Source organism: Panthera tigris, chromosome C1, assembly GCF_018350195.1.
Source record: "Panthera tigris isolate Pti1 chromosome C1, P.tigris_Pti1_mat1.1, whole genome shotgun sequence".
Lineage (NCBI taxonomy): Eukaryota > Metazoa > Chordata > Mammalia > Carnivora > Felidae > Panthera > Panthera tigris.
Genome location: NC_056667.1, coordinates 117738263 through 117762888, shown reverse-complemented (window position 1 = coordinate 117762888; position 24626 = coordinate 117738263). Strand labels below are relative to the sequence as shown.

Sequence of the window (24626 nt, the reverse complement as noted above, 5' to 3'; positions counted from 1 at the left end):
TTTCTGTCTGTATGGATTGCCCCATCTGGACATTTCATATAAATGGAATCATACAATCCATGGTCTTCTGTAACTGGCATTCTTCACTTAACTTGTTTTCAAGATGCATCCATGCTGTAGCATGTATCAACCCATCATTTCTTTTTAAGACTCAATAATGTTCCATTGTGTGTATACACCACATTTTTTTCTCCATTCATCAGTCCATGCACGCTTGGATTGTTTCTGCCTCTTGGCCATTGAGACTAGTTGTGCTATGAATATGCATGTACAAGTCTTTGTTTGAAGACCTATAATGGATTCTTTTCTTAATACTACACCCTTCCTTATCCTTAGAAGAGGGAAACTTAAAAAACAGAATAAAAATAAAATTAATGTATAAAATATCAAATTAATGGTATTTTTAAATGATTAATGATAATAATGTTTACATTAATAATATTTAAAAATTTTTTTTGACGTTTATTTATTTTTGAGACAGAGAGACAGAGCATGAATGGGGGAGGGGCAGAGAGAGAGGGAGACAGAATCGGAAGTAGGCTCCAGGCTCTGAGCCATCAGCCCAGAGCCCGACGCGGGGCTCGAACTCACGGACCGCGAGATCGTGACCTGGGCTGACGTTGGACGCTTAACCGACTGAGCCACCCAGGCGCCCCAACATTAATAATATTTAAGAATCACTAGTATTTAACATACTTTATCTCATTTATCATCATAATCCAAAGTAGACATTATCACCTCCATTGTATAGATCAAGAAACCAAGGCTCAGAAGGTTAAATAACTTGTCCATGGTTGCACAGCCAGCGAGTGTGAGCCAACTTTGGACCCCAGGTTTTTCTGACCCCTCTCTGCCTCTCTGACTACCACACACAACAAACTTGTCAGAGGAGGCGAAAGAATGGGTAAGAGGCACACTTCCTTGACTTGTAATTCTCACCAAACTCTTCCCTTGGTGAAGTCATGATGCAGAAGTTGGTGGAATGAAAACACAGGCCGTATCCACAAGCCCAGAGAAACGGTGAGTGGTGTTGATGTGGCTTCTTGGGTGTGAGTCAACCGCTCACCAGGATCACTCCCGACCCTTCCCCCCAGCTGATTGTCTGAATGAATACAGCCAGTCCCGTCCCCTGTGTCCCCAAGCTGGCCCCGCCTCCCGTACCGCAGTGGGTTTGGCCACAATGCATGTCCAAGAGTGGACTAAAGTAGGCCACATACCTGGGGCCGGCTGCTCCACACCCGGGTCTCCCGGCTTCTCTTTGGAGAGTTCCTGCAGGCACTGGTCCCGTTCCTCCCGAAGCACCTGGAGCACATCACACAGTCGGGGGAGGGCGCCCACCTGCAAGTCCAAAACCAAGAATGCACATCCGTGCCACTAACTCCACTGTACCACAAAGAGACTTTCTGTGAGCACGAGTGGGGCTAGACAGTGAGGATTCAAACTGAGGAGGGCAAAATCCAGCAGGGAGCTCTTCACAGTGAGGTAGAGGCAGCCACTCCTGGGAGAGAATTCAGGCCACTGAATTCTGGGACGGCCAGGATGCTCGAACCATCTGTAGCTTGTCCCCTGCAAATCTTGCCCTTGAGTTTACAAGGACACCCGAGCCCGGTGAGTTCCTTACTTTCTGGGCACCTGACTATTAGTCTGCAGGACTTCGTTTATTCCAACAGTGTTCATTTCTCAGGCTTGGCAAGTTAAGTTTTGATTCAAGGGTCTTTGAAACCTACATTCAACCATCTCCTTGTTCCCCAGACGAGAGCATATATCCACCCCAGGCAAACACTGACGGAGGGATGTGTTGGACAAGAAGGACTGGCACACAGTCTTGGCTTCCTAGCTCTTCCTAGAGTAGATTTCCAGAGCATGGCTCCATTCTTCCATTTGTGCCTGACACTTGATAAATACGTGAGTGAGGGAAGGAAGGAAGGAAGGAAGGAAGGAAGGAAGGAAGGAAGGAAGGAACAACTCAAAACACCAATGAATTGAACCCTTATTTTACTTTTTACAGAGTAGGGAATTTTTTTTATAAATTTTTTAAAGTTTGTTTGTTTGTTTCTTTTGAGAGACAGAGCGGAGGAGGGGCAGAGAGAGAGGGAGAGAGAGAATCCCAGGCAGACTCCATGTGGTCAGCACAGAGCCCGATGTGGGGCTCGAACTCATGAACCGTGAGATCATGACCTGAGCCAAAACGAAGAGTCGGACGCTTAACCGACTGAGCCACCCAGGCGCCCCTACAGAGTATGGAATTTAATATTAGAGTCTTTTTGCATACATTAACTTACTTAAGCATCAAAATAACCCCATAAAGAGACACAGAAAAGGAAACTGAGGCCCATAGTAGTTAGGGCATGTGACCAAGGTCCTATACCCAAGGTTCCGAATTTCAGAAACCGGCCTTCCAAGAGGTCAAGGACCAAGTCTTAAACCCTCTTGTCACCCCTGCACTAAATGCTTTGTGGATGGAAATGTCAACATAATGGAACAGGGGGAGAAGTCCCCGGTGACAAGGCCATGCTCCAAAATGGCCCAAATAAACAAAAGCTCTGGGCCAGAGAAGGGCACCTAAGGTAGCACTGTATTCAAACGATTCCAAACGCAAACATAAATAATCTGACGATCTCTCTGTTAATTTGGGTCTTCCACATCTCATGACCCTTCACTAATGCAGTCAGAAAGCACCTATCAGCTGTCAGCAGCTGCTCTCTTCCAGCTACTCCCTGATGATAAGCGACTGGATCCGTGATCCCCATGAAACACACACATCACCCCCCCTGGCACGGAGCCCACAGTCAGCCACAACAGAGCTGTTGCAGGACCATCTGTGTCTGCCCAGCACTAAAATCATATTATGTGGGGCACCTGGGTGGCTCAGTCACTTGAGTGTCCGAGTCTTAGTTTCGGCTCGGGTCATGATCTCACAGGTTGAGAGTTTGAGCCCTGCAACGGGCTCTGTGCTGACAGCACAGAGACTGCTTGGGATTCCCTCTCTCTCCCTCTCTCTCTCTCTCTCTCTCTGCCCCTCCCCTGCGCGCGCGCTCTCTCTCTCAAAATAAACACACTTAAAATTCATTCCTTCCCCGTTCATCACCCCTAAGTTTCCATCTCATTCCTGACCATACAACACGTGACTTCATCACCTTGCTTGTGATGACTTATATTTAGACACTTATGTTAAAACGTTCCCTAAGAATATAGTCACTGTCAGGAGAACTGGCACGCAGCCCCGCATACTCGTGCCCTTGTCTCCCTGTGGCGTTCTCTCCGGGTCCTCGCGGAAGCCCATCATCACCACCACCCTCTGGCTTTTCGGCAGAGGCGGTAGATGAGCTTGAGTGGAAAAATCCACCTGCAGGTTGGCAGGTTGCCATTAGTTCGCCAAAGGTCTCAAGTAGGCACACAGTCTGTTCGGTGCCACTTTGAAGCTAACATTACTCTTAAAAGGTGAGGCTGCAGGAGGGAGTGTGAACAGGTACAATCTTTTAAGTGTATATATGTAAGCATATGTTAAGTGTCACAAAAATGTCCAGACCCTTTGGCCGACTGACTTTACTTCTGAGAATCCACCCCGTAAGTGGCAAAAGCTTTATATAGAAGGATTCTGCGACAGCTTTAAGTATAACGGAAAACAAAGGGATGGGCTTCTGGAAGATGTAGCACATGTATGTTTTTCCTATTGCTCCCGCGAAGTACAAGAAACCCTGGACGTTATATACAAAAGAAGCATTAGAAGATTCTGGAAGGTGGAGAGAAGGCAAAGTGGCTAAAGACCTCATGACCCAAGGAACTGGTGAGTTCTGTCAGGTTTCTTTTCACCCCATATACCCCATTCCTGGAGCTGAAGAAGTCAGCAATAAGGAAATGCAGCCGGATGCAGAGGAAAAAGCCCCAACAAAAGCCTGCTCGCTCTAGCCAAGGGCCAGGAAAGAGGAAGTCTAGCAAGACAGAAAATGTATAGGCGATAACTGCCCACTCCAGCCAAACACCACAGAAAAGCCTGTGGTCAGCTGGGGAGCCAGGACTTCCACCTTCCCCAGCCTGTGACGCAGGGCCCCAGCCTCCCTGCCAGGCCGGTGTCTCAGACGGCCAAGCAAGGAGCTGGCGCGTTCATCCCTGCTGTGTGGTAACACAGTCCCGCCAGCCCGTGATGCCAGCGGAGACTGGACTCTCCCCCCAGCCCAGAAGGAAGGAGGTCCCCTTCATCTCCCCACCGGGATGGTGTCCCAGGTGCTGCAGGAGAACTGCCCACCCAGAATCCTATACTCGGCAAAAGAGACCTCCAGGAATGAAAGGGAAGTCAAGACATTCTCAGGGAAGGAAAACTCAAAGAACACATTGTCGGCATCCTCCCCTAAAAGAGTGGCTAAAGGAAGGTTCTCTAAACACAAGGAGGCCTGGCAGACACTCGGCACTTTCACCATCACCAGTGTGACGGGAGCCCCCACTGTAGTGTTATGAAACCATGTGGGGAGCTCATAGTCCCACCCCTCACTCATCAGTAAGGGGGACCCTTCCTCCTCTGTCAGTGTCAAATCAGGCAGAGTGGGGAAGCTGGACTTCTATTTGCACCTGGAAGAAATGAGGGAGCATCCACCCCCTTCCTCATCAGAAAAAGCCCACAAAGAGGTTTAAGTAAGACCCAGAGCCCTATGGCATAGAAAATGCCCCACTTTCTTCTTCTTTTTTTTTTTTAATCTTTTTAAGGTTCATTTATTTTGAGAGAGAGAGCACAAGCAGGGGAGGGGCAGAGAGAGAAGGAGAGAGAGAATCCTAAGCAGGCTCCGCGCTGTCAGCACAGAGCCTGATGTGGGGCTTGATCCCACGAACCACGAGATCACAGCCTGAGACAAAAATCAAGAGTCCGACGCTCCACGAACTGAGCCATCCAGGTGCCCCCGAAATGTCCCGCTTTCAATCAAAGATCACTCATCACGTTAAGGTTGACACCAAACTGAATGAAAAATGATCAACAGATGCCAACACTAGGGGCACCTGAGTGGCTCAGTCGGTTAAGCGTCCGACTTGGGCTCAGAACACGATCTCATGGTTCATGGGTTTGAGCTCTGAGTCAGGCTCTTCACTGATGGCTTGGGGCCTGGAGCCTGCTTCAGATGCTCTGTGTCCCTCTCTCTCTTTGCCCTTCCCCAGCTTGGGCACTCTCTCTCTGTCTCTCTTTCTCTCTCAAAAATAAATAAATAATAATAAAAAAAATAGATGCCAACACTGAGGTGACAGGGACCTGCGATGATTTGACAAAGGTTGTAAAGGAGCCATCATAAAAATGCTTCCGTGAGCAATTACAGGCACACTTGGAACAACTGTAGAAATATAGACCTCGGCAAAAAGAGGAAAGTTTCAGCAAAGAAATGAAAGATATAAAGCAATCAAATGTAGAAGTTAGAACTGAAAGAGACCATAACTGAAGTAGAAAAGCTCAGTGGGAGGGCTCAACAGAGAGAAAAATTAAACTGAAAATAAAAAGGCACAGACTTTGGAGGGCCTGACTGGCTCAGTCAGTGGAGCATGCGACTCTTGACCCTGAGGTCATGAGTTCAAGCCGCACATTGGGCATGGAGCCTACTTACGAAAATAAAAAGTGAAATTGAAACGGTAAAATAGTCCTTAAAAAATAAATTACTTTCTGTTAAAGTTTATTTATATATTTTGAGAGAGAGAAAGAGCGAGCTGGGGAGGGGCAGAGAGAGGGGGGTAGAGGATCCGAAGAGGGCTCCATGCTGATAACAGACAGCCCCATGCGGGGCTTGAACTCACGAACCCATGAGATCATGACCCGAGCTGAAGTCGGATGCTTAATCGACTGAGCCACCCAAATGCCCCTAAAAAATAAATTAAAAAATAAAAACAAAACAAAGCGTGAACAGACTTCCAGGGTTACATGTGACAACAAAAGCACAATCCATAGAAGGAAAATCGGGTAAAGTGGACTTCATAAAAATTTAAAAGGAACACCTGGGTGGCTTGGTCAGTGAAGCGTCTGACACTTGGTTTTGGCTCAGGTCATGATCTCACGGTTTGTGAGTTCGAGCCCCGTATGAGGCTCTGTGCTGACAGTGCGGAGCCTGCTTGGGATTCTCTCTCTCTCTCTCTCTCTCTCTCTCTCTCTCTCTCTCTCTCTCTCTCTCTCCCCTCCTCCTGCTTGCAAGTGCATGGGTTCTCTTTGTCTCTCTCAAAATAAATAAATAAACTTAAAAAATTTTAAAGCCTTTTACTTCATGTTAAGCAGATGAAAAGACAAACTACAGACTGGGAGAAAATATTTGCATTCACATATTCAAGAAAGGACTAATACCTAGAATGCATAAAGACCCTTCAAATCTCAACAGTAAACAAACAAACAATATCATTACAACATAGGCAAAAGACACGAGGAGACGTTTCACAGAAGATATACAGATGCCAAATGAGCACATGAAATGGTTTCCAAAATTATTAGCTATTAAGTGAACACAAATTGAAACCACAATGTGTTATCACTATACTCTATCAGAATGGTTAAAATACAAAAACTAGTAACCACAAATGCTGGTGAGGTCGTGGAGAAACTAGGTCACTCATACGTTGCTGGTGGGAATGTAAGATGGTGTAGCCATTCTGGGAAACAGGTTGGCAGTGTTTTACATAAGCTAAACATGCAGCTTTTACGTGATCCACCAATTTATCTCAGGGAAATGAAAATTTACATTCATGCAAGAACAAATACGCGAATCTTTATAGAGGTTTTTATCCAATGGGTGAATGATTACACAGATCACTGCACATCCATACTATGGAATTCCACTCAGCAATAAAGAGGAATAAACTAAGGCTGCCTGGGTGGCTCAGTCAGTTAAGCATCCAACTCTTGATTTCAGCTCGGGTTATGATCTCGCTGTTCATGAGTTCGAGCCCCACATCTGGCTCTGCGAAGACAGTGCAGAGGAGACTGCTTGAGATTCTGTCTCCTGTCTCCCTCTTTCTCTGCCCCTCTCCTGTGTGCTCTCTCTCTCTCTCTCTCTCTCTCAAAAACAAATAAATAAATATTTAAAAAAATAAAAAGGAGATGAATCTTCAGAGAAGTATGCGGAGTGAAAAAAGCCAATCCCAAAAGGCTACATACCATATGATTCTATTTGTATGAACTCTTGACATGACAAAATTATAGAAAGAGAGAGCAAATTAGTGGTCAGGAATTAACGAAGGGACGGGAGTGGGAAGGAAGTGGCTGTGACTGTAACAGAGCACCATGAAAGATTCTTGGGGTAACAAAAATATTCTGTACCTTGACTGCATCAATGTAATGTTGTACTATCTATAGTTTTGAAAGATTTTATCAATGGGAGAAACTGACAAAAGGCTATGCGGGGGATCTTTCCGCATTATTTCTTACAGTCTACAATTCTCTCAGAGGCAAAAGTTTACATTGTAGGGGCCCCTGGGTGGCTCAGTCGGTTAAGCATCTAACTCCTCGTTTTGGCTCAGGTCATGATCTCAAGGTTTGTGGGATCAAGCCCCACATCGTGACTCTGTGCTGACAGGACAGAGCCTGCTCAGGATTCTCCCTCTCTCTCTCTCTCTCTCTCCCCGCCCCCCTCTCTCTCAAAATAAATACACTTTTAAAAATATGTAAATATATAGAGGAAGGTAGATACTTAATTCCGTGGCTCTGTTCCCATTCCTACCTCCAGTTGCAACCTCTCTGGCAGAGACTGATCTTTGTCTCTTTAATAATTACTCTTCCTCTGCTGCAATCAGAATTTAACTGGGCATATGGTTGCCCATCTGGAGACTAGAGTTTCCAGCTTCCCTGCAACTAAAGTGCACCCACATGACTAGGTTCTAGCAATGGAGTAGAGCAAAAGACACGTGTGCAAGCGCAATCTCGTGCCCATAAAAGGAAAGGGACATGCTTCCCCCTTTCATGCGTGGATACAGTGATGAGCCATATTCAATCGTGGGGATGAGGGCAATGCTTCAGGCTTGACTATGTTGCCAGATTCAGAGGACAAAACCCATGGGGGACTGCACTTGTGAATTTCCACACTTCACAGCATCCTTTCGGTGTTAACGTTGACAACGTAACTCGTAACAGACTTAGGAGATTTACTGCCAAGGACCGGGAAAGAGGCATATCGTAGTCAGAATTATCAGTCCCAATTCCGTATAGGAGTTTATACATATGAGCTCAAGGTGGGTGGAGTATACTTCCTTCCTTGGGCCTAGCCATGTGACTGGTCACTGGTATATTAGATAGATCTGATAGGAAGAGAGGCTCAAAATATGTTTGCACAGCTGTGCTTGCTCTCTTGCATTTCTGCCACCTGGGGTATCTTGCAGGTCGTGCAGCAGACCTGTACCCAACCCAGGGACTGGAGCCAAGCCAGCTGAGCCCAGCCTGGATCAATCAAACCCTAGTTGACTTGCGAACACCATGAGAGAAATAAAGCCTTATTGCTGAATATCCCTGAGCTTTTTTTGTGACTGTTATGCATGACACACGGTAGGAAAGAGATTCTGAGGCAGCAACAAGGTGCATGATTTAGGGAGTTGAAGTTTCTACCAAATGGGTGGCGATTTGCACTGTGGGGTTAAAGAAAGGAGTACTCCCACAGAGTGGACTCTTGAGAGCAATGGAGCAAGGTTAGAAATGACAGAACACCTATCCTGGGAACATCTCTCCAAGAAAAGTTCAACTTCCTTGGCAGTTTTACCCTGGACTATAGAAAGAATAATAATCACGGGGCACCCGGGTGGCTCAGCCAGTTGAGCGTTTGACTTCGGCTCAGGTCATGATCTCGCAGTTGGTGAGTTCGAGCCCCCCCGCATCGGGCTCTGTGCTGACCGCTCAGAGCCTGGAGCCTGCTTCGGATTCTATGTCTCCCTCTCTCTCTGTTCCTCCCCTGCTCATGCTCTGTCTCTGTCTCTCAAAAATGAATAAAGTTAAAAAAAATTTTTTTAAGAATAATAATCAGAGGACAGTTTAGCTTTATATATATATATATATTTTTTTTTTTTTTTTTAAGGTAAGCTTCATGCCCATTGCAGAGCCCAACGTGGGGCTTGAACTCACAACCCTGAGATCAAGACTTTGTTTAATGGGGGATGTTTAATGGGGGAACCTGGGTGGCTCAGTTGGTTAAGAGTTCGACTTCGGCTCAGGTCATGATCTCATGCTTCATGAGTTCCAGCCCCGTGTTGAGATCTCTGTCAGCACAGAGCCTGCTTCAGATCCTCTGTCCCCTTCTCTCTGCCCTTACCCTGCTCTCTCTCTCTCTCTCTCAAAAATAAACATTAAATATATTTTTTAAAAAAAGACCTGAACACTTAACCGACTGACCCTTTTTTTAAATTGTAGTGATATATACATAGCATGAAATTTACTACTTTAACCATGTTTAAGTGTACAAGTCAGTGGCATTAAGTACATTTATAATGTACTTTACAATGGTGTGCAACCATCATCACTATCCATTTCCAGAATTTTTTCAGCATTGCAACAGAAACTCCATACCCATTGAACAGTAACTACCCACTTCCCTCCTTCCCTAGCCTCTGGTGACTTCTAGTCTACTTTCTGACTCTACAAATTTGCCTATTGTAGGTATTTCATGTAAGTAGAATCATATATTTGTTCTTTCGTACCTGGCTTATTTCACTTAGTATGTTTTCAAGGCTCATCCACATTGTAGAATCTATTGGAATTTCATTCCCTTTTAGCTGAATGATATTCCATTGTGTATAGACACTACATTTTGTTCTTCCATTCATCTGTTGATGGATGGTGTTTGGGTTGCTACGACCACTTAGCTATTATAAATAATGCTGCTATGAACATGGGTGTGCAAATATCTCTTTGAATCACTGCTTTTGATTCTTTTGAGTGTATCGCCAGAGACAGAATTGCCGAATCATATGGTAATTCTATGTTTACTTTTTTAGGAGCCACCAAATGGTTTCCATAGTAGCTGCACTGTTTTGCATTCCCACTAGCAAAGCACAGGGGTTCCATTTTCTCCGTATCCTCATCAACCCTTGTTTTGTTTTGTTTTTTATCCACTGTATTTTTTTTTTGAAGTAAGCTCTACCCCCAATGTGGGGCTCGAACGCAGGACCCTGAGATCAAGAGTTGCATGCTCTACTGACTGAGTCGGCCAGGCGCCCCTATTTGTGTTTTGTTTTCGTAACAGTCACCCTGATGGGTGTGAAGTGGCTCATTCCACAGTTCTTTCACCCTCGATCCTTCCAATAAAACTTAATAAGCCAAAATAATTTTGGGTTGTGGTGGCATGCCCGCTAAAGACAGCAAAAGCATTCTGCTGAAAGGACTGAGCCCATGGCCCCCGATGGTGACCAGTAGAGAAGAAAAGGGGCCCTTCGGGTATCTGGGAGTGGCTGAGAAGAGTGTGTTCAATGGAGGAACCAGCTGGTACAGGCATCAGAGGGAGAATAAATGGGACACAAGCCCCCTGACCATCTAAATTAACCCAGAAAAGCGGGGGGGGGGGGGGGCTGAAAATTAGTAGCCATTAGTAGCTGAAAATTAGTATATTTATTCATATATTTCTGTATACTTATTAAATATAATTTTACTCAAAATTCACAGGAGAAACAGCAAATGAAGACTAGAGAATTGCTAAAACTTTCCTCAAAACCAGAACTATTAGTCCTTAAAAAGTACCCTTAAACAGTTGTAAAAAAATTGAGTTTGTGTTTGTACATGGTTTTTTTTTTTCCTCTTTTACTTGTACTAGTGCCAAAGAAATTATCATGAAAAACAGCAGTTCCCTTCTCTAACCTTTACCTGCTTTCCGGAGGCAATCATTTTCAACTCTTTTTAGCTGTTTATTTTCCTTTTTATCTCCATATTTTTTCAAGATTTTATTTTTAAGTAATCTCTACACCCAACGTGGGGCTCAAACCCATAACCCCGAGACCATGCTCCATGAACAGAGACAGCCAGGCGCCCCTCCATATTTTAAAATTATGTTCTTATACTACTAGTTCTTGGTTTGTTAATCTGAGACATTATCCAAAACTCTGTTATGGAAGACAAAGATGTAGATGTTTTTAAATCTCCTTACATATACTTCTTTCCCCCCATATATTACATATACTTCTGCTGATTTAATTTTTAGTGAAATGAATGGTGTGTATTTATAACGTTTTCTTTTGACTCTGAAGTATCGTCCACTGCTGAGTCTAGCCATGTAAAATGATTATGTCTCTTCTTGTACATTTTGTTTTTCCTGAGGTCAATTATTACCTTGTTTTTTCATTTGATTAGCGTTCTCTGTACATATGGTTCATTTTTTTAAGTCCTCCAACAGCTCCGTGGGACATCTATCAACGGTTGTACTTGTCTTACCTCCAGAGACTTCTCTGCCGGTCCTCGTTCCTCTTGTGCCAACCTGGGCCTCATGCCTGGCTGTGGCTTGGGGTACCCTCCCCCCAACTTTTCTGGCTAGACTTTGATTTCGTAGATTCCCCATCTTTTTCCTTGCTTCACTTCCTCGTTTTGCAGAAGTTGCCGCCTAAGAAAGTGTAAGTAGGAGATAAACTTTGAAATCTTTGCAGGAGTGAAGAAGCTTTTATTAGTTTGATTAATTATCAAATGAATAATTTGGGCAGAGAATTCTAGGTTGAAAATAAATTTCGTTCCAGATCTTGAAGGCATTTCTCCTTCTCTCTTCCTGTATTGATAAGATACCCAACTGTGCTCCCAAACCTTTTGTATGTGATTTTTCTCTTCTCTGTAGAAATATTTCAGATTTTTCTGTTTTTAGTCGCTTTTAAATTCCTTGAGGAAATGGTCCTTTTTTAATTCATTGGTTAAGAGACTCAGGGGCCATTTCTATCTAAAGATTTGTGTTCTTTGTGTTGGAATTTTTTAAATGTTATGTGGTTTATTTTATTATTTCCTCCCTTCATCTTCTCTATTCTATCTTCCTAGAACTCATATTATTTGAATAATGGGCAACGTGGATGGACCCTCTAATCTTTTCACCTTTCTTGACTCTTCTACCGTTGTGTCATATGCTTTTTTTTTTTTAATTTGAGAGAGAGAGAGAAAGAGAGCATGAGTGGGGGAGAGGGACAGAGAGAGAGAAAGAGAGAGAGAATCTTAAGCAGACTCCACACTCAGCACAGAGCCTGACTCAGGGCTTCATCTCACAACCCTGGGATCATGACCTGAGCAGAAATCAAGAGTTGGCCGCTCAGCCAACTGAGGCACCCAGGCACCCTGATGTGCTGTTGAGTTTCCTAATAAATGTTTTGTCCTCATCATACAATTACTTTCCAGGCAGCCTTTCCTACTCTCTGGTGATTCCATTTCTCCAGCACCCTCTTTCCCACACTCCCTCTTCTTGAAATTGGTAACCTTGTTAAGAACTGTATATCAGGATATTAATTGTAGTCACGTGATCTTTTCCTCCTCTCTGCATGGACGACATTTTCTCTAAGTTCCTTTCTCCTGTTTGTTTGCTTTCACACTGGAGGCCTTCCTCAATGCCATATCTACATACATACATATGTATCTGTGTGTGTGTGTGTGTGTGTGTGTGTGTGTGTACCTACATATATATATGTAGGTACATATATACGTGTGTGCAATTGAAGTATGGTTGACATATACTATTACATTAGTTTCAGGTGCACAATATAATGATTCCACAAGCCTGTACCTTATTGCTATGGTCGCCACAAGTGTAGATACTCTCTGTCCCCATACCACACTGTCACAATACCATTGGCTATATTCCCTGTGCTGCAATCAATGCCACAGTTACACTTGAGGCCCTAAAGAGGTCCTTGGAACCACTGTGGGCCTGAACAGTTTGTGGCCTTTGCTATAAAAATAATAATAATAATAATCAGGCTGAGAGGGTCCCCCCAGTCAGGATTTATGTTTCTCCTCCACGCTTGGAGACTTTCCAGGGCAATGCAGGCCGATCAGTTTGTCATCAATCCCCCTCCACCCGGTGCAGGGATGTAGATTGTTATTTTTCCCAGACTGCTACCATTGTTTCATTCCTGAAGATTTCTTGAAATCTCTGCTTCATTGTTGTCTTATATTGTTCTCTTTGACTTTGTGGGCTTATACCTTTGTGATTCCTTTACTATCATTTTAAGGATGCTCCCAAGTGAAGAGCAGATAAACACTTGTGGATAATCTGCCATTTTAAACTGGATGTCCTCATGTAACATTGTGATATAACAGAAATATACATTTGGTGTTCATCCTTGGCTCCTGGCAGAGTGCTCCTAAAACGCTTGTAGTTTCCGGAGCAGTAGGGGTGAGAGAAGCATCTTTTGTTATAATATTTGGTCTGACTCTTCTAATACAAGAGCTTCCAAGACCCTGCAAATCTCCGAAGTGATGAGTGACTTTGTAAATGCTGATGAGATGATCGGTGGCTGGGGGGGGGGGGGGTGCGCAGATAACTTCAGCAGAGATAACCACTTCAGGTGGTTAGAGACTGGCACTTCCGGCTGCCCTTCTGGCCACAGGAGATGAAAGACAGGGTAGAGATTGAGTTAATCACCAATGGCCAGTGATTTCAACAATCATGCCTATGATTCCTCTGTAGGGGCGCCTGGGTGGCTCAGTCGATTAAACATCTGACTTCAGTTCAGGTCATGATCTGGCAGTTTGTGAGTTCGAACCCTGCGTGGGGCTCTCTCCTGACCATGAGGAGCCTGCTTTGGATCCTCTGTCTCCCTCTCTCTCTGCCCCTCCCCTGCTTGCTCTCTCTCTCTCTCTCTCTCTCAAGAATAAATAAATGAACTTTTTTTTTTAAGCCTGTAAATACCCTATATAACAGGGTTTGGAGCTTCCTGGTGGGTGAATACACGAAGATGCTGGGAGCTCCACGTGTCCCCTTCCTTGCTTTCTGCATTTCTTCCACTTGGCTGTCCCTGTATTGTACCTTTTATAATAAACCAGTAATGGTAAGTAAAGTGCTTTCCTGAGTCCTGGGAGCCCTTCTAGCAAATGATCGATTCCAAGGAGGAGGTCACGGGAGCGCCCAAAGTACAGCTGGTTGGTCAGAAGTGCACTTGGCCCAGGCTTGGGACTGGCGTCTGAAGTAGAAACCATCTTGTGGACTGTCCTCAACCTGTAGGGTCTGTGCTAATTCCAGGTGCTTAGAGTCAGAACTGAATTGAATTTTAGAACACCCAGCTGGTATCTGGAGAGTTGGGGAATTGATTGTCAATGTGAGGGGAAAAAAAAACCATATATTTAGTGTCATAAGTGAAATGTTTTGAGCAGAAAATACCAAAATAGTTGGTGCCAAGAATGGGATGCTGTTTGGTAGTAAAAACAGCACCTCAGGGGGCGCCTGGGTGGCTCAGTCGGTTGAGCAGCCAACTTCGGCTCAGGTTATGATCTCATAGTCCGTGAGTTCGAGCCCCGCGTCGGGCTCTGTGCTGACAGCTCAGAGCCTGGAGCCTGTTTCGGATTCTGTGTCTCCCTCTCTCTCTGACCCTCCCCCGTTCATGCTTTGTCTGTCTCTGTCTCAAAAATAAATAAACGTTTAAAAAAAAATTTTTTTTTAAAAAACCAGCACCTCAGGGGGCGCCTGGGTGGCTTGGTCCATTAAGCCTCCCACTTGGGCTTAGTTCATGATCTCAAGGTTTTTGGGTTTGAGCCCTGCATCAGGCTCACTGCTGTCAGCACAGAGCCTACTTCGGATCCTCTGTCCCCTTCTCTCCCTGCCCATCCCCTGCTCATGCTCTCTCTCAAAAATAAATAAACACTTTTAAAAAACCAAATAGCACCTCAGAACTAAGCACCTTTAAAAATATGTATTCCCCATAAATTCAGTAAGAGATTATCAGAAAAAAAATTTACCAAACTGTACTTTTTAAAATTTTTATTATTTTTTAAATGTATTTATTTATTTTGAGAGAGAGAGAGAGAGAGAGAGAGAGAGAGAGAGAATCCCAAGCAGGCTCCATGCTGTGGTGAAGGGGAGGGTAGGAGAGGGCTCAATCCCAGGAATGGTGAGATCCTGACCTAAACCCAGACAAGATTAGGAGGGGAGGCTTAATCTACTGGGCCACCCAGCCACCCCTTTGTTATTTTAATTAACCAAACAGAAACACACATTACATTACTTTCCTCTTCAGTTTCAGACTTTGAGTTCAGCCCATCTTTACATCTGGAGTTTTAAAAATATTGGCGTAATCATGTCAAAACTTTGGCTTTTTAAATATTTAGACTGTAAAATGTTTCATATACCTTTGTCTTTTCCTAGAATTTTAAGTCAACTTTCTTTTTTCTTGTTGATCACAAAATCCATAAGCCTTCACCTTGTCAATTACATAGCATAGTTGCACTCCAAGGTTCTGAATAGAGCAGCTCTGTGGAATATTGTCTATGAACCTCTTTGGAACTGACTTCAAGGAGTCCTTAGACTTTCCGGACTAAATCCTCTCTTTTTCAGAACTGTGGAACTGATCTGCCCATTGCTGTCCTTTGTAAACTCCACTTTTTTGTATCCCATATTTTATTTTACTTTATTTTATTTTATTTTTAATTAAAAAAATTTTTTTACAGGAAGCCATCAAAATCCTCGAAGAGGAAGCAGGCAAAAACATCTTTGATCTTGGCCACAGCAACTTCTTACTCAACATGTCTCCAGAGGCAAGGGAAACAAAAGCAAAAGTGAACTATTGGGAGCTCATCAAAATAAAAAGCTTCTGCACAGCAAAGGAAACAATCAGCAAAACTAAAAGGCAACCGACAGAATGGGACAAGATATTTGCAAATGACATACCAGATAAAGGGTTAGTATCCAATATCTATAAAGAACTCAACACCCAAAAAATAAACAATCCAGTGACTAAACGGGCAAAAGACATGAATAGACACTTCTCCAAAGAAGACATCCAGATGGCCAACTGACACATGAAAAAATGTTCAACATCACTCATTATCAGGGAAATACACATCAAAACCACAATGAGATACCACCTTACACCTGTCAGAATGGTTCACATTAACGACTCAGGCAACAACAGATATTGGCGAGAATGCAGAAAGAGAGGCTCTCTTTTGCATTGCTGGTGGGAATGCAAACTGGTACAGCCACTCTGGAAAACAGTGTAGAGGTTCCTCAAAAAACTAAAAATAGAACTACCCTACGACCCAGCAATTGCACTACTAGGCATTTATCCAAGGGATACATGTGTGTTGTTTCGAAGGGGCACATGCACCCCAATGTTTATAGCAGCACTATCGACAATAGCCAAAGTATTGAAAGAGTCCAAATGTCCATCAATGGATGAATGGATAAAGAACATATGGTCTATATATATATATATATATATATATATATATATATATAATGGAATATTAGTCAACAATCAAAAAGAATGAAATCTTGCCATTTGCAACGACGTGTATGGAACTGGAGGGTATTATGTTAAGTGAAATTAGTCAGAGAAAGACAAATATCCTATGACTTCATTCATATGGGGACTTTATGACACAGCACAGATGAACATAAGGGAAGGGAAGCAAAAATAATATAAAAACAGGGAGGGGGACAAAACATAAAAGATTCTTAAATATAGAGAATAAACAGAGGGTTACTGGAGGGATTGTGGGAGGAGTTACTGGATGGGCTAAATGGGTAAGGGGCAGTAAGGAATCTACTTCTGAAATCATTGTTGCACTATATGCTAATTTGGATGTAAGTTTAAAAAATAAAATTTAAAAAATTTTTAACATTTATTTGTTTTTTTGAGAGACAGAGAAAGACAGAGAGTGAGCGGGAGAGGGGCAGAGAGAGAGGGAGACACAGAATCGGAAGCAGGCTCCAGGCTCTGAGCTGTCAGCACAGAACCTGACATGGGGCTTGAACTCACGAACCTCAAGATCATGACCTGAGCTGAAGTCAGATGCTTAACCGACGAAGCCACCCAGGTGCCCCTATTTTTAATTTTTTAAAACTAGACTCCCAATGTGGGGCTTGAACTAACGACCTTGAGATCAAAGGCCACATGTGCTACCAACTGAGCCAGCCAGGCTCCCCTGTATCTCATATTTTAGATCCAGTTTCGGCTTCGTTGGGTATAACCTACAGTAATTTCTTTTTAGAAAGTCACTTGCATTGTAAACGTTCTAAGACTATGTACCTAGTAATGTCTCTATACAAGTATCACTCTTTGAATGTCACTTAGTAGTTAATCATGGCTGGCCCACTACAGTATATAAGTTCATACCTGTGGCTTGATGATTGTGAAGAGTTTCCACTGTCCGTTTCTTAGGGGGATTTGCTCCAATGGTAGACATATTTTGAGGTGTCTGCTCAACCTATTAGCCAACAACTCCTCCCTGGGAAGATCTCTTCATCCTGAGATATGCTGTGAGGTCCCATCTCAATGATCAGACTATTAGAGGAAATTTAACCCAGTTTGGGACAATGCACTTTCCTCTCTTGGATATTTGGTATAGGGAGGGGGATCAAGGTCAACCTCTCCCACTCCTAAAGCATGTAATCTTGAAAATTATGGGGCAACCATATTCTATCCTTCAGAAAGCGAGAGAAAAATCCAGTCTGCAGAGAGAGAGAATAACTAAGCAAAATAAGGGAGGAAAGATATCAAGCGAGAGTTCTGTTAGTTTAACTCTGGACTCTTGAATCTGAAAAGGTAAAATGTGGGAGGAGATAAACTAAAACTCTGTAGAATTCTGAAGAAGGTGAAGAAACTCAGCATCACTCTGCGTACACACTTTACGATACAGTTACTTGCCTGCCAACTTGAGACTGGAAAGAATTTTTTTCAATTTTTTCAAGTAAAAGGAGATACAATACTAGTCGAGTTTATACAATGAGAACTAAGAAGAGGAAACTTATTATCGTACAACCAGTTCAAAATGCAAAATTTCATCAAATATTCACTGGGCACCTACTTTATGGACAGCAATTGATTCATCACTGGAGACGCAAAGGTGAATGGGACACAGTTCCTGCTCTTGAAGTTCATGGTCCAAGAGGGTCCAGAGAGGCCAACAGCTAAAGGACACAGTGAAGGCAGCGGCCAGATCATAGGGGACCAAAAGTGGCAGCAAGGGGCCCAGGATGGGAACCAGGAGCCTGTGAAGAGCAGAAGGGCGAGTGGAGAGGAGGGAGGTTCCCACACCAGAGGCCTCTGAGAGGCCAGGGTCCCATGCCCACTTTGCCCAGGACACTTGGGTGTATGCCTGCTGTCTCATCATTATTTACAACCTTCCTTCTCTCTCCTAAATCATGCGGTCACCCTAGGTAGGACCAGGGCCGAAAAGCGTGTAGTGAAGACAGCAAAATGAAGGCCACACAAAATGAAGAGACTGATGTCAGTTGCGGGGGGGGGGGGGGGGCGGTGATGGACGAGCAGGCTATAGTGGGCTGAGAAATCAGTGGAAGGGGAGGCATCATGAATGCTTCTTCCAAGTAACTGGCCATCAGGGGGCAGAAGTGGACCTGTGGCTAGAAGGCCCAGAGTGCAGAGGGAGGGCTCTTTACCAGGTGGACAGACCATGGCAAGTTGACCAGCTGATGGGGACAGCCAGGTAAGAGGAAGACGGTAAAGACTGGGCACAGTGACTTCACTGTGTAATCTCAGGATGGATTGGGGTCCCCATGGATTGGGGTGGGAGGATTGGGAGCACAGGGGCAGGGACTGGCCACACAGGCAGCAGGAGAGCCTCTTTTCCACTCGGATGGTGCTATGGACCGAATGTGTCCCCCCCAAATTCATATGTTGAAACCCCATCCCTCATTGTGGCTATATTTGTAGATAGAGCCTATAGGGAGGTAATTAAGGTTAAGGTCATAACAGTGAAACCCTGATCTGATAGGATTAGTGTCCTTACAAGAAGAGAAACCAGAGATCTCACTCTGTCTCTCTGTACCCACTCAGATGAGGACAGAGCAGGAAGAGAGGTCTCACCAGAACCCAGCCCTACCAGCCCTTCATCTGGGACATCCAGCTCCAGAACCATGAGAAAATAAATTTCTGTTGGTTGAGCCACCCAATCTGTGGTAATTTGTTATGGCAGCCCAAGATGACTGAGACAGATGGGAGGGAAGGGGACGGGGCAGGGGTGGGGAGCGGCAGACAATTTAGTCACGTCTATGAGGGCAAGGTGTTGGTCAGAGTAAGTTCATTCTCTGACTTTCAGGAAATAGGAAGCAAGCCTGTCCATTGAAAATGAAAGAGGTTGGTAACGTCAGGAACATGAGATGACCCATGGACATCATGGAGAGCCCACAGGGGAGGGACTGATGTTGGACATGTGGGGATTCTGGAGAAGATTGGAAACCTTGGAAACCCTGGCAGTATGGTGGGCTGGGACTGCAGGACATGGCCAAGCAGGAGTGTCCCTTCCCCAAATGCCCTCTGGAATTGGTCAGACACAGAATGCTGAGACTGGGCCCCAGGTATTATTATTTTCTGGAGTCCACATGAATGCTCAGCAGCCCTCTGTTTATAATGTAAGCAAGTCGATAGGATCTGAGTGTTGTGGGTTTTACCTCGGGCTGCAGGCTGTCCCAACGCCCCAGTGAAGGTCAGCGGTGAGGAACCTCAGCTTGCTAAGGGCAGGGAAGCAAGGAGCAAATCAGGGACATTGGGGGTCCCACTGTGGCGGGGAACTCTCACTCTGGTTACGAAGTCTGATCTTTCAGCGAGGGGTGCCAGGAAGAGAGCTGAGCCCTCCCATGGCATGAAGGAAGTCATAGGCCAGAGATTTGGGGGACAGGGTGGAGGGAGGTGGGCTCCATGGGAATGCAGAAAGGTGATGTCAAAGCTAAGAGAAGCAGCCTCCTAGGGGTGCCTGGATGGCTCAGCTAAGCGGCTGACTTTTGGTTTTGACTCAGGTCATGATCTCTAGGTTTAAGCTCAGCCTCGGGCTCGCGCTGGCACTGGGGGGCCTGCTTGGAATTCTCTCTCTTTCTCTGCCCCTCCCCTTCTTATACGCAATCTCTTGAAGGAACCCCCCTAACCAGTTTGAGAAGTGTACCTCCTGTTTGATTGATTTTGTGACCCCAAGCTCATCTCTACCCGCCTCAATAAAATGCTGTGTGTAATTCAATATTTGTTTTATGTTTTATAACACGATTAGATAAAACTGAAATTAATGTCATTTATAGGCTTGGGAGAGAATTTTATGACAGCCCCTTGGGCACCAGAAACCAGTGCAGGCCTCTTTCTGGGACCAGATGCCTGTGCTGGTTAGGAATCCCTGGGCTGGGTCTTCACATCACGTCTGGCTAGGCGACCCTGACAAATGGCTTCACCTCTTTCTGAGCCTCTGTTTCTGCCTCTGCACAATGAAGGTTATGATCGTTTTTGTTTTTTTTTTAAGTTTATTTGGAGAGAGAGAGAGAGAGAACACACAAGAGCATGAACAGGAGAAGGGCAGGGAGAGAGAGAAAATCCCAAGCAGGCTCCATAGGGTCAGCACAGAGCCAGATGTGGGGCTCTGATGCACGAACCATGAGATCATGACCTGAGCTGGACACAAGAGTCCAACGATCAACCGACCGAGACACCCGGGGGCCCCAAAGGCTCCAATTGTTGATGTGGGAATGACATTGGATCGTGCTGGCGAGGACTTGGCCGAGTATCCGGTGTGAAGTACGTGCTCAAAAAAGGCAAGCCGTTATCACCATCGTCATTCACGTTAATTTTAGAGATAGTAAAGATTTCAAAAGAAATCCACAAATATTTCCCCAGAAAATGAGAAAGTGATTTTTCAGGTACATAGAAAATCCCAGGGACCCTCCTCTGAGGAGTTATCAATAGCCAGACCCCTCAGGGGACCCTTGCAGGCCTTCCTACAAGTCTGCTCCCCGGCTTGCCACAGAGCTTGTCAGCCTGTGGATGCAGGAACACCGTGTGTCACGACTTCTGTTTCTGAGCCATCAACGGAGACGGGATGGAGACAGGAGGGAAAGTGGGAGAGAGGCTGGAGAAGATCAAGTCCAGTCTCGGTGCAAGTCTTGTCGGGAAGTGGGTTTTCATCAGGTACACGTGTGCTGTCTTCGGCCCACGTTCCCTGTCACCAAACCCACTGCCCCGAATCCAACACGCGATGAACACCCGTTGGTAGTTCCGCTAACGCGTTTCCCCGGAAACAGGACAACCTTCAAGGCAGTGGTTCTCGACCGCAGGCAGTTCTGCCCTCTCAGCCTCCCAGGAGACACTGGGCAGTGTCTGGAAAGATTTTTCTGTTGGCACAACTTGGAGATGCTCCTGGCTTCTAGTGGGTAAAGGCCAGGGATGGTGCTAGAGAGCATACGAGGCACAGGCCAGCCCCCCACAACAAAGAATTGGGGGGCTCCCCTCTCTCCATCATGTCTCCATTATTCCCACCCTTTCGCTTCCTCCATGCTGAGGGAGGGCATAGCCCCCTTCCTGGCACCCCTCGCCGAAAACTCAGCTTTAGTATCCGGGATTAGGGGTGTCAAGAAACCTCTCTTGATTTTAACTCACTAAGGTTATCAAGTTGGCAGCTTGCCAGACGCCACGGATTAAAAAACCGGACCTTGAAGGACTATTTTTTATTTGCTTGACACGCTTATGCACAATTTTGTAAGCAACAATTGTCCTCAGGGTGTCATTGTTTCTTACTCGCTGCGAATAGGAAAGCGCCACAGCTTACGACACTCCTTTTGGGTATCACTGTTTCATTCTTTCACTCCTTCATTCATTCACCCATTCACTCAACCAACACAGACTCATTGGGCTCCTCCTTACACTGGGGTGGCTCTAGGGACAGAGAGTGAATAGAAAGAAATCTCAGGGTGTGTTTATTGGGGAGGAGGAGGACAGATGCACTAGTAAATAATGACAATATCATTCTGGGTAAAAGCCCTCATGAGATACACGGGGCCTGGGATAGCAAAGGGGAGTGTGGCCCACATGTCCTATGGAGGTCTCAGAACACTGGCCCCTTCAACCATCATCACTTTCTGGTTTCTATTTGCAAGGGATCCCCCTGACACCTCCCTGTATGGCAAGGCGAGGGACTGGGGTGGGGAGTGACAATCAACAATTTGGCCTATTAATGCCCATTAGGAAGAGGCCTATGATCTCCCTCAAGGGGGAGGGGCAAATGAATAAAAAAATTGTTTGAATGCCCTTAAATGTCTAAATCAAATGTCTGACCACTCAGAGTAAAAAAAAAAAAACAGAAGGTAAGCAGGGTTTCAAAGCCTGGGAAATACTCCAACCAAAGTAGGTCAGCTCCATTCTTATTTATTAAAGGAGTTCTTGCCAAGAAGTATGAGACCTCAGGTCTGGATAAGCCCAGAAAACACCCGGAGGACCAAGACTTGCACACAGGAAACCATCTTATAATACAAGGCGGTACATGAGTGTATGAAAAGGACATTTAAGATGACATAAGGGAGAGGGCCCTGGATGAGTGAGAATCAAGAGATCTGGGTTCTAGTCCCAGCTCCACCACTAACTTGCAGATTTGGGGCAGGTCTCTTTTCTCTGTGGGTCTCAGTTTGCTCATCTGTACCATAAGGGAATTGGACCAGAGCATAAGGAAGCAGCCTTCCAAGGCACACTGAAGACTCATTTCCCCCACTGCTTATTCTTGACATACCCTAGGGGTCCCTTTGAGATGAAAAAGTTAACCCTTGGTCCTGAAGCCCAGACACCTGTTGATTTCTTCTGACAACCTCAGGGTTACTGCAAATACTTAAGAAGGAGGTGGGAAAGGTCACAAGGAGGAAGCTGTTGCCTCTCCCATCCCTGGGCTCTTTATAACAACATACCTAGAGGCTTTGAATTGTCCCCAGTGTCCCAGGTGGCATTTCCTCAAACTGGGAATTCAGATTAATGAGTGGGTACTGTAGTTCTAGCATATTCCAGTACCAGCACTGCCACTGATGAGAAGAGGCTCCGCGGTTACACGGGAGATGGGAACGAAAGTCCCAAATTCCACCCTTCCAAACTTACTGCTGCTGGAATGTCACGGAGCTGCCAGAAAGATGGGGGCATCTCCTGAGCATCAACACTCCCATCAGCTTTGGAAGCAAAGGTTTTTCTTACAGTCAAACAGGAGAGGACTACCGAAGGCAAGGTCGTTGGATACCAGGAAGGACTTGCCCAGGACACAGACTGGAGACTCAGAATTGGGTCCCCAAGCACTTTTCCTGGGGAGTTTTTTGGCACAGAGGGCTTGAGGGCCAGTTGGTAATGCTGGGAGGAAGAAGTGGTTCTGGAATCTGCACCCCTTCCCTATTCCTTCCATCCAGCCTGTCTGAGTACGGCCACTCTCTCATTCACAAATCCCAGTGGGAGAGACCCCGGATTCCCAGGAGTTTCTGTGGGAAAGGAAAACAAGCCACCCACTCTGCCTTTCTCTTTTCTTTTCCAGCTCCTCCCTGGACCGGGTTTGTGGAGACTGCTACTCCCAGAACTCCCCAGACGTGCAGACTTTAGGGAGCCAAATCCCACAGGAGAGGGAGGGAGCTGCGAATGCTCCCACCACAGAGCCGGAAGCTCCAGCCAGAGCTTTTTGAGGTTTTTCCCTTCTGCAGTCCTGTGTGCGTGTGCGTGCATGCCTGTGTGTGTGTGTGTGTGTGTGTGTGTGTGTGTGTGTGTGTGTGTAAATGTCAAGGCTTTGGGGCAGACGGATGTGGGTTCCAATCGCCTTTTCCTGGGGCAAGATTTTTGGCCTCCGAGAGCCTCGGTTTCCTAGACCCTAAAGCGAGGGTGACAATATCAGCCGATTGTAAGGTTCCAATGAACTATGGATGGAGGGTGCCCAGAACACATTAGGCGCCGCCAGGTGCGCCTCCAGAGTTTCCGTCGAAGTGCAGCCTGGAGGAAGGGGTGGCTTGGGGGGCCGAGGGGGTTTATCTTACAGCTGCCTTGGCCCGACTCACTTGCTGTTTTTATCCTGGGAGAGAAGGCTATAGGGAGAGGAGCTGACAGGGATGATCCTTGCTGGGGACAGGGTGTTAGAGTTCCCACTCCATCGAGGAAGATCTGCGCCCCTCCACGCCCGCCACGCAGGGTATCCGCGGAGAGGCACGGTACTCACGGTGTGCGCAGCGCAGGCGAACAGCAGCAGCAACGGCAACAGCAGCGGGCGGGGACGCATGGTGCCCCGCGCTCTCCCCGTGGGCGCCTCGACGGCCTCGCACCTGTGCGCACCCCCCGCCCGGGGGCTCAACGCCCTCCGCAGGGTCCCGCGCCCCGGCCGGCAGCCGCGGCCGGAGGAGCCATGGCAGGGCCACCTAAGCCGCGGCGAGCCCCGGGACTGCTTCTCCTCGGAAGAGGTGGCAGCGCGCTAAGCCGCCCAGCCCATTGATAAGGACGCTGCGCCGCCCGCCCGCGCTCCTCCACCCGGCCGCGACTGGCAGGGAGCCGGCGCGCGGGCCTGCTGGGGAGGAGGCGGGAGGGGGCGGGGGGGCTGCAGGGGAGGAGGCGGGGGGGGGGGCGGAGGTTACAGAGGAGGAGGTGGGGGGGGGCCTTCAGGGGAGGAGGCGGGGGTGGGGGCTGCAGCCGGCTCCCGCAAGCTCAGCCCGGGGGGGGGGGGGGGGGGGGCGGAGGAGACCGGGAGAGGGCATGCTGGCTTAGCCTTCCACGCTGCAGCACCCCCGAGTCCGGAAAGA

The 24626-nt window shown here is 46.2% G+C and overlaps 1 protein-coding gene across 1 annotated transcript in view; it reads right to left on the bottom strand.

Moving 5' to 3' along the window:
* SCTR (secretin receptor) overlaps nucleotides 1–24284 on the bottom strand; it is a 77779-nt gene extending 53495 nt beyond the window's left edge. The window contains exons 1-2 of the mRNA XM_042994268.1: nucleotides 24053–24284; nucleotides 1218–1338 (exon numbers count right to left, since the gene is read on the bottom strand). Coding sequence (XP_042850202.1) covers nucleotides 1218–1338; nucleotides 24053–24112 — 181 coding nt within the window. The 5' untranslated portion in view covers nucleotides 24113–24284. The remainder of the gene's footprint in view (nucleotides 1–1217; nucleotides 1339–24052) is intronic.
* Between the last annotated feature and the right edge of the window lie 342 nt (nucleotides 24285–24626).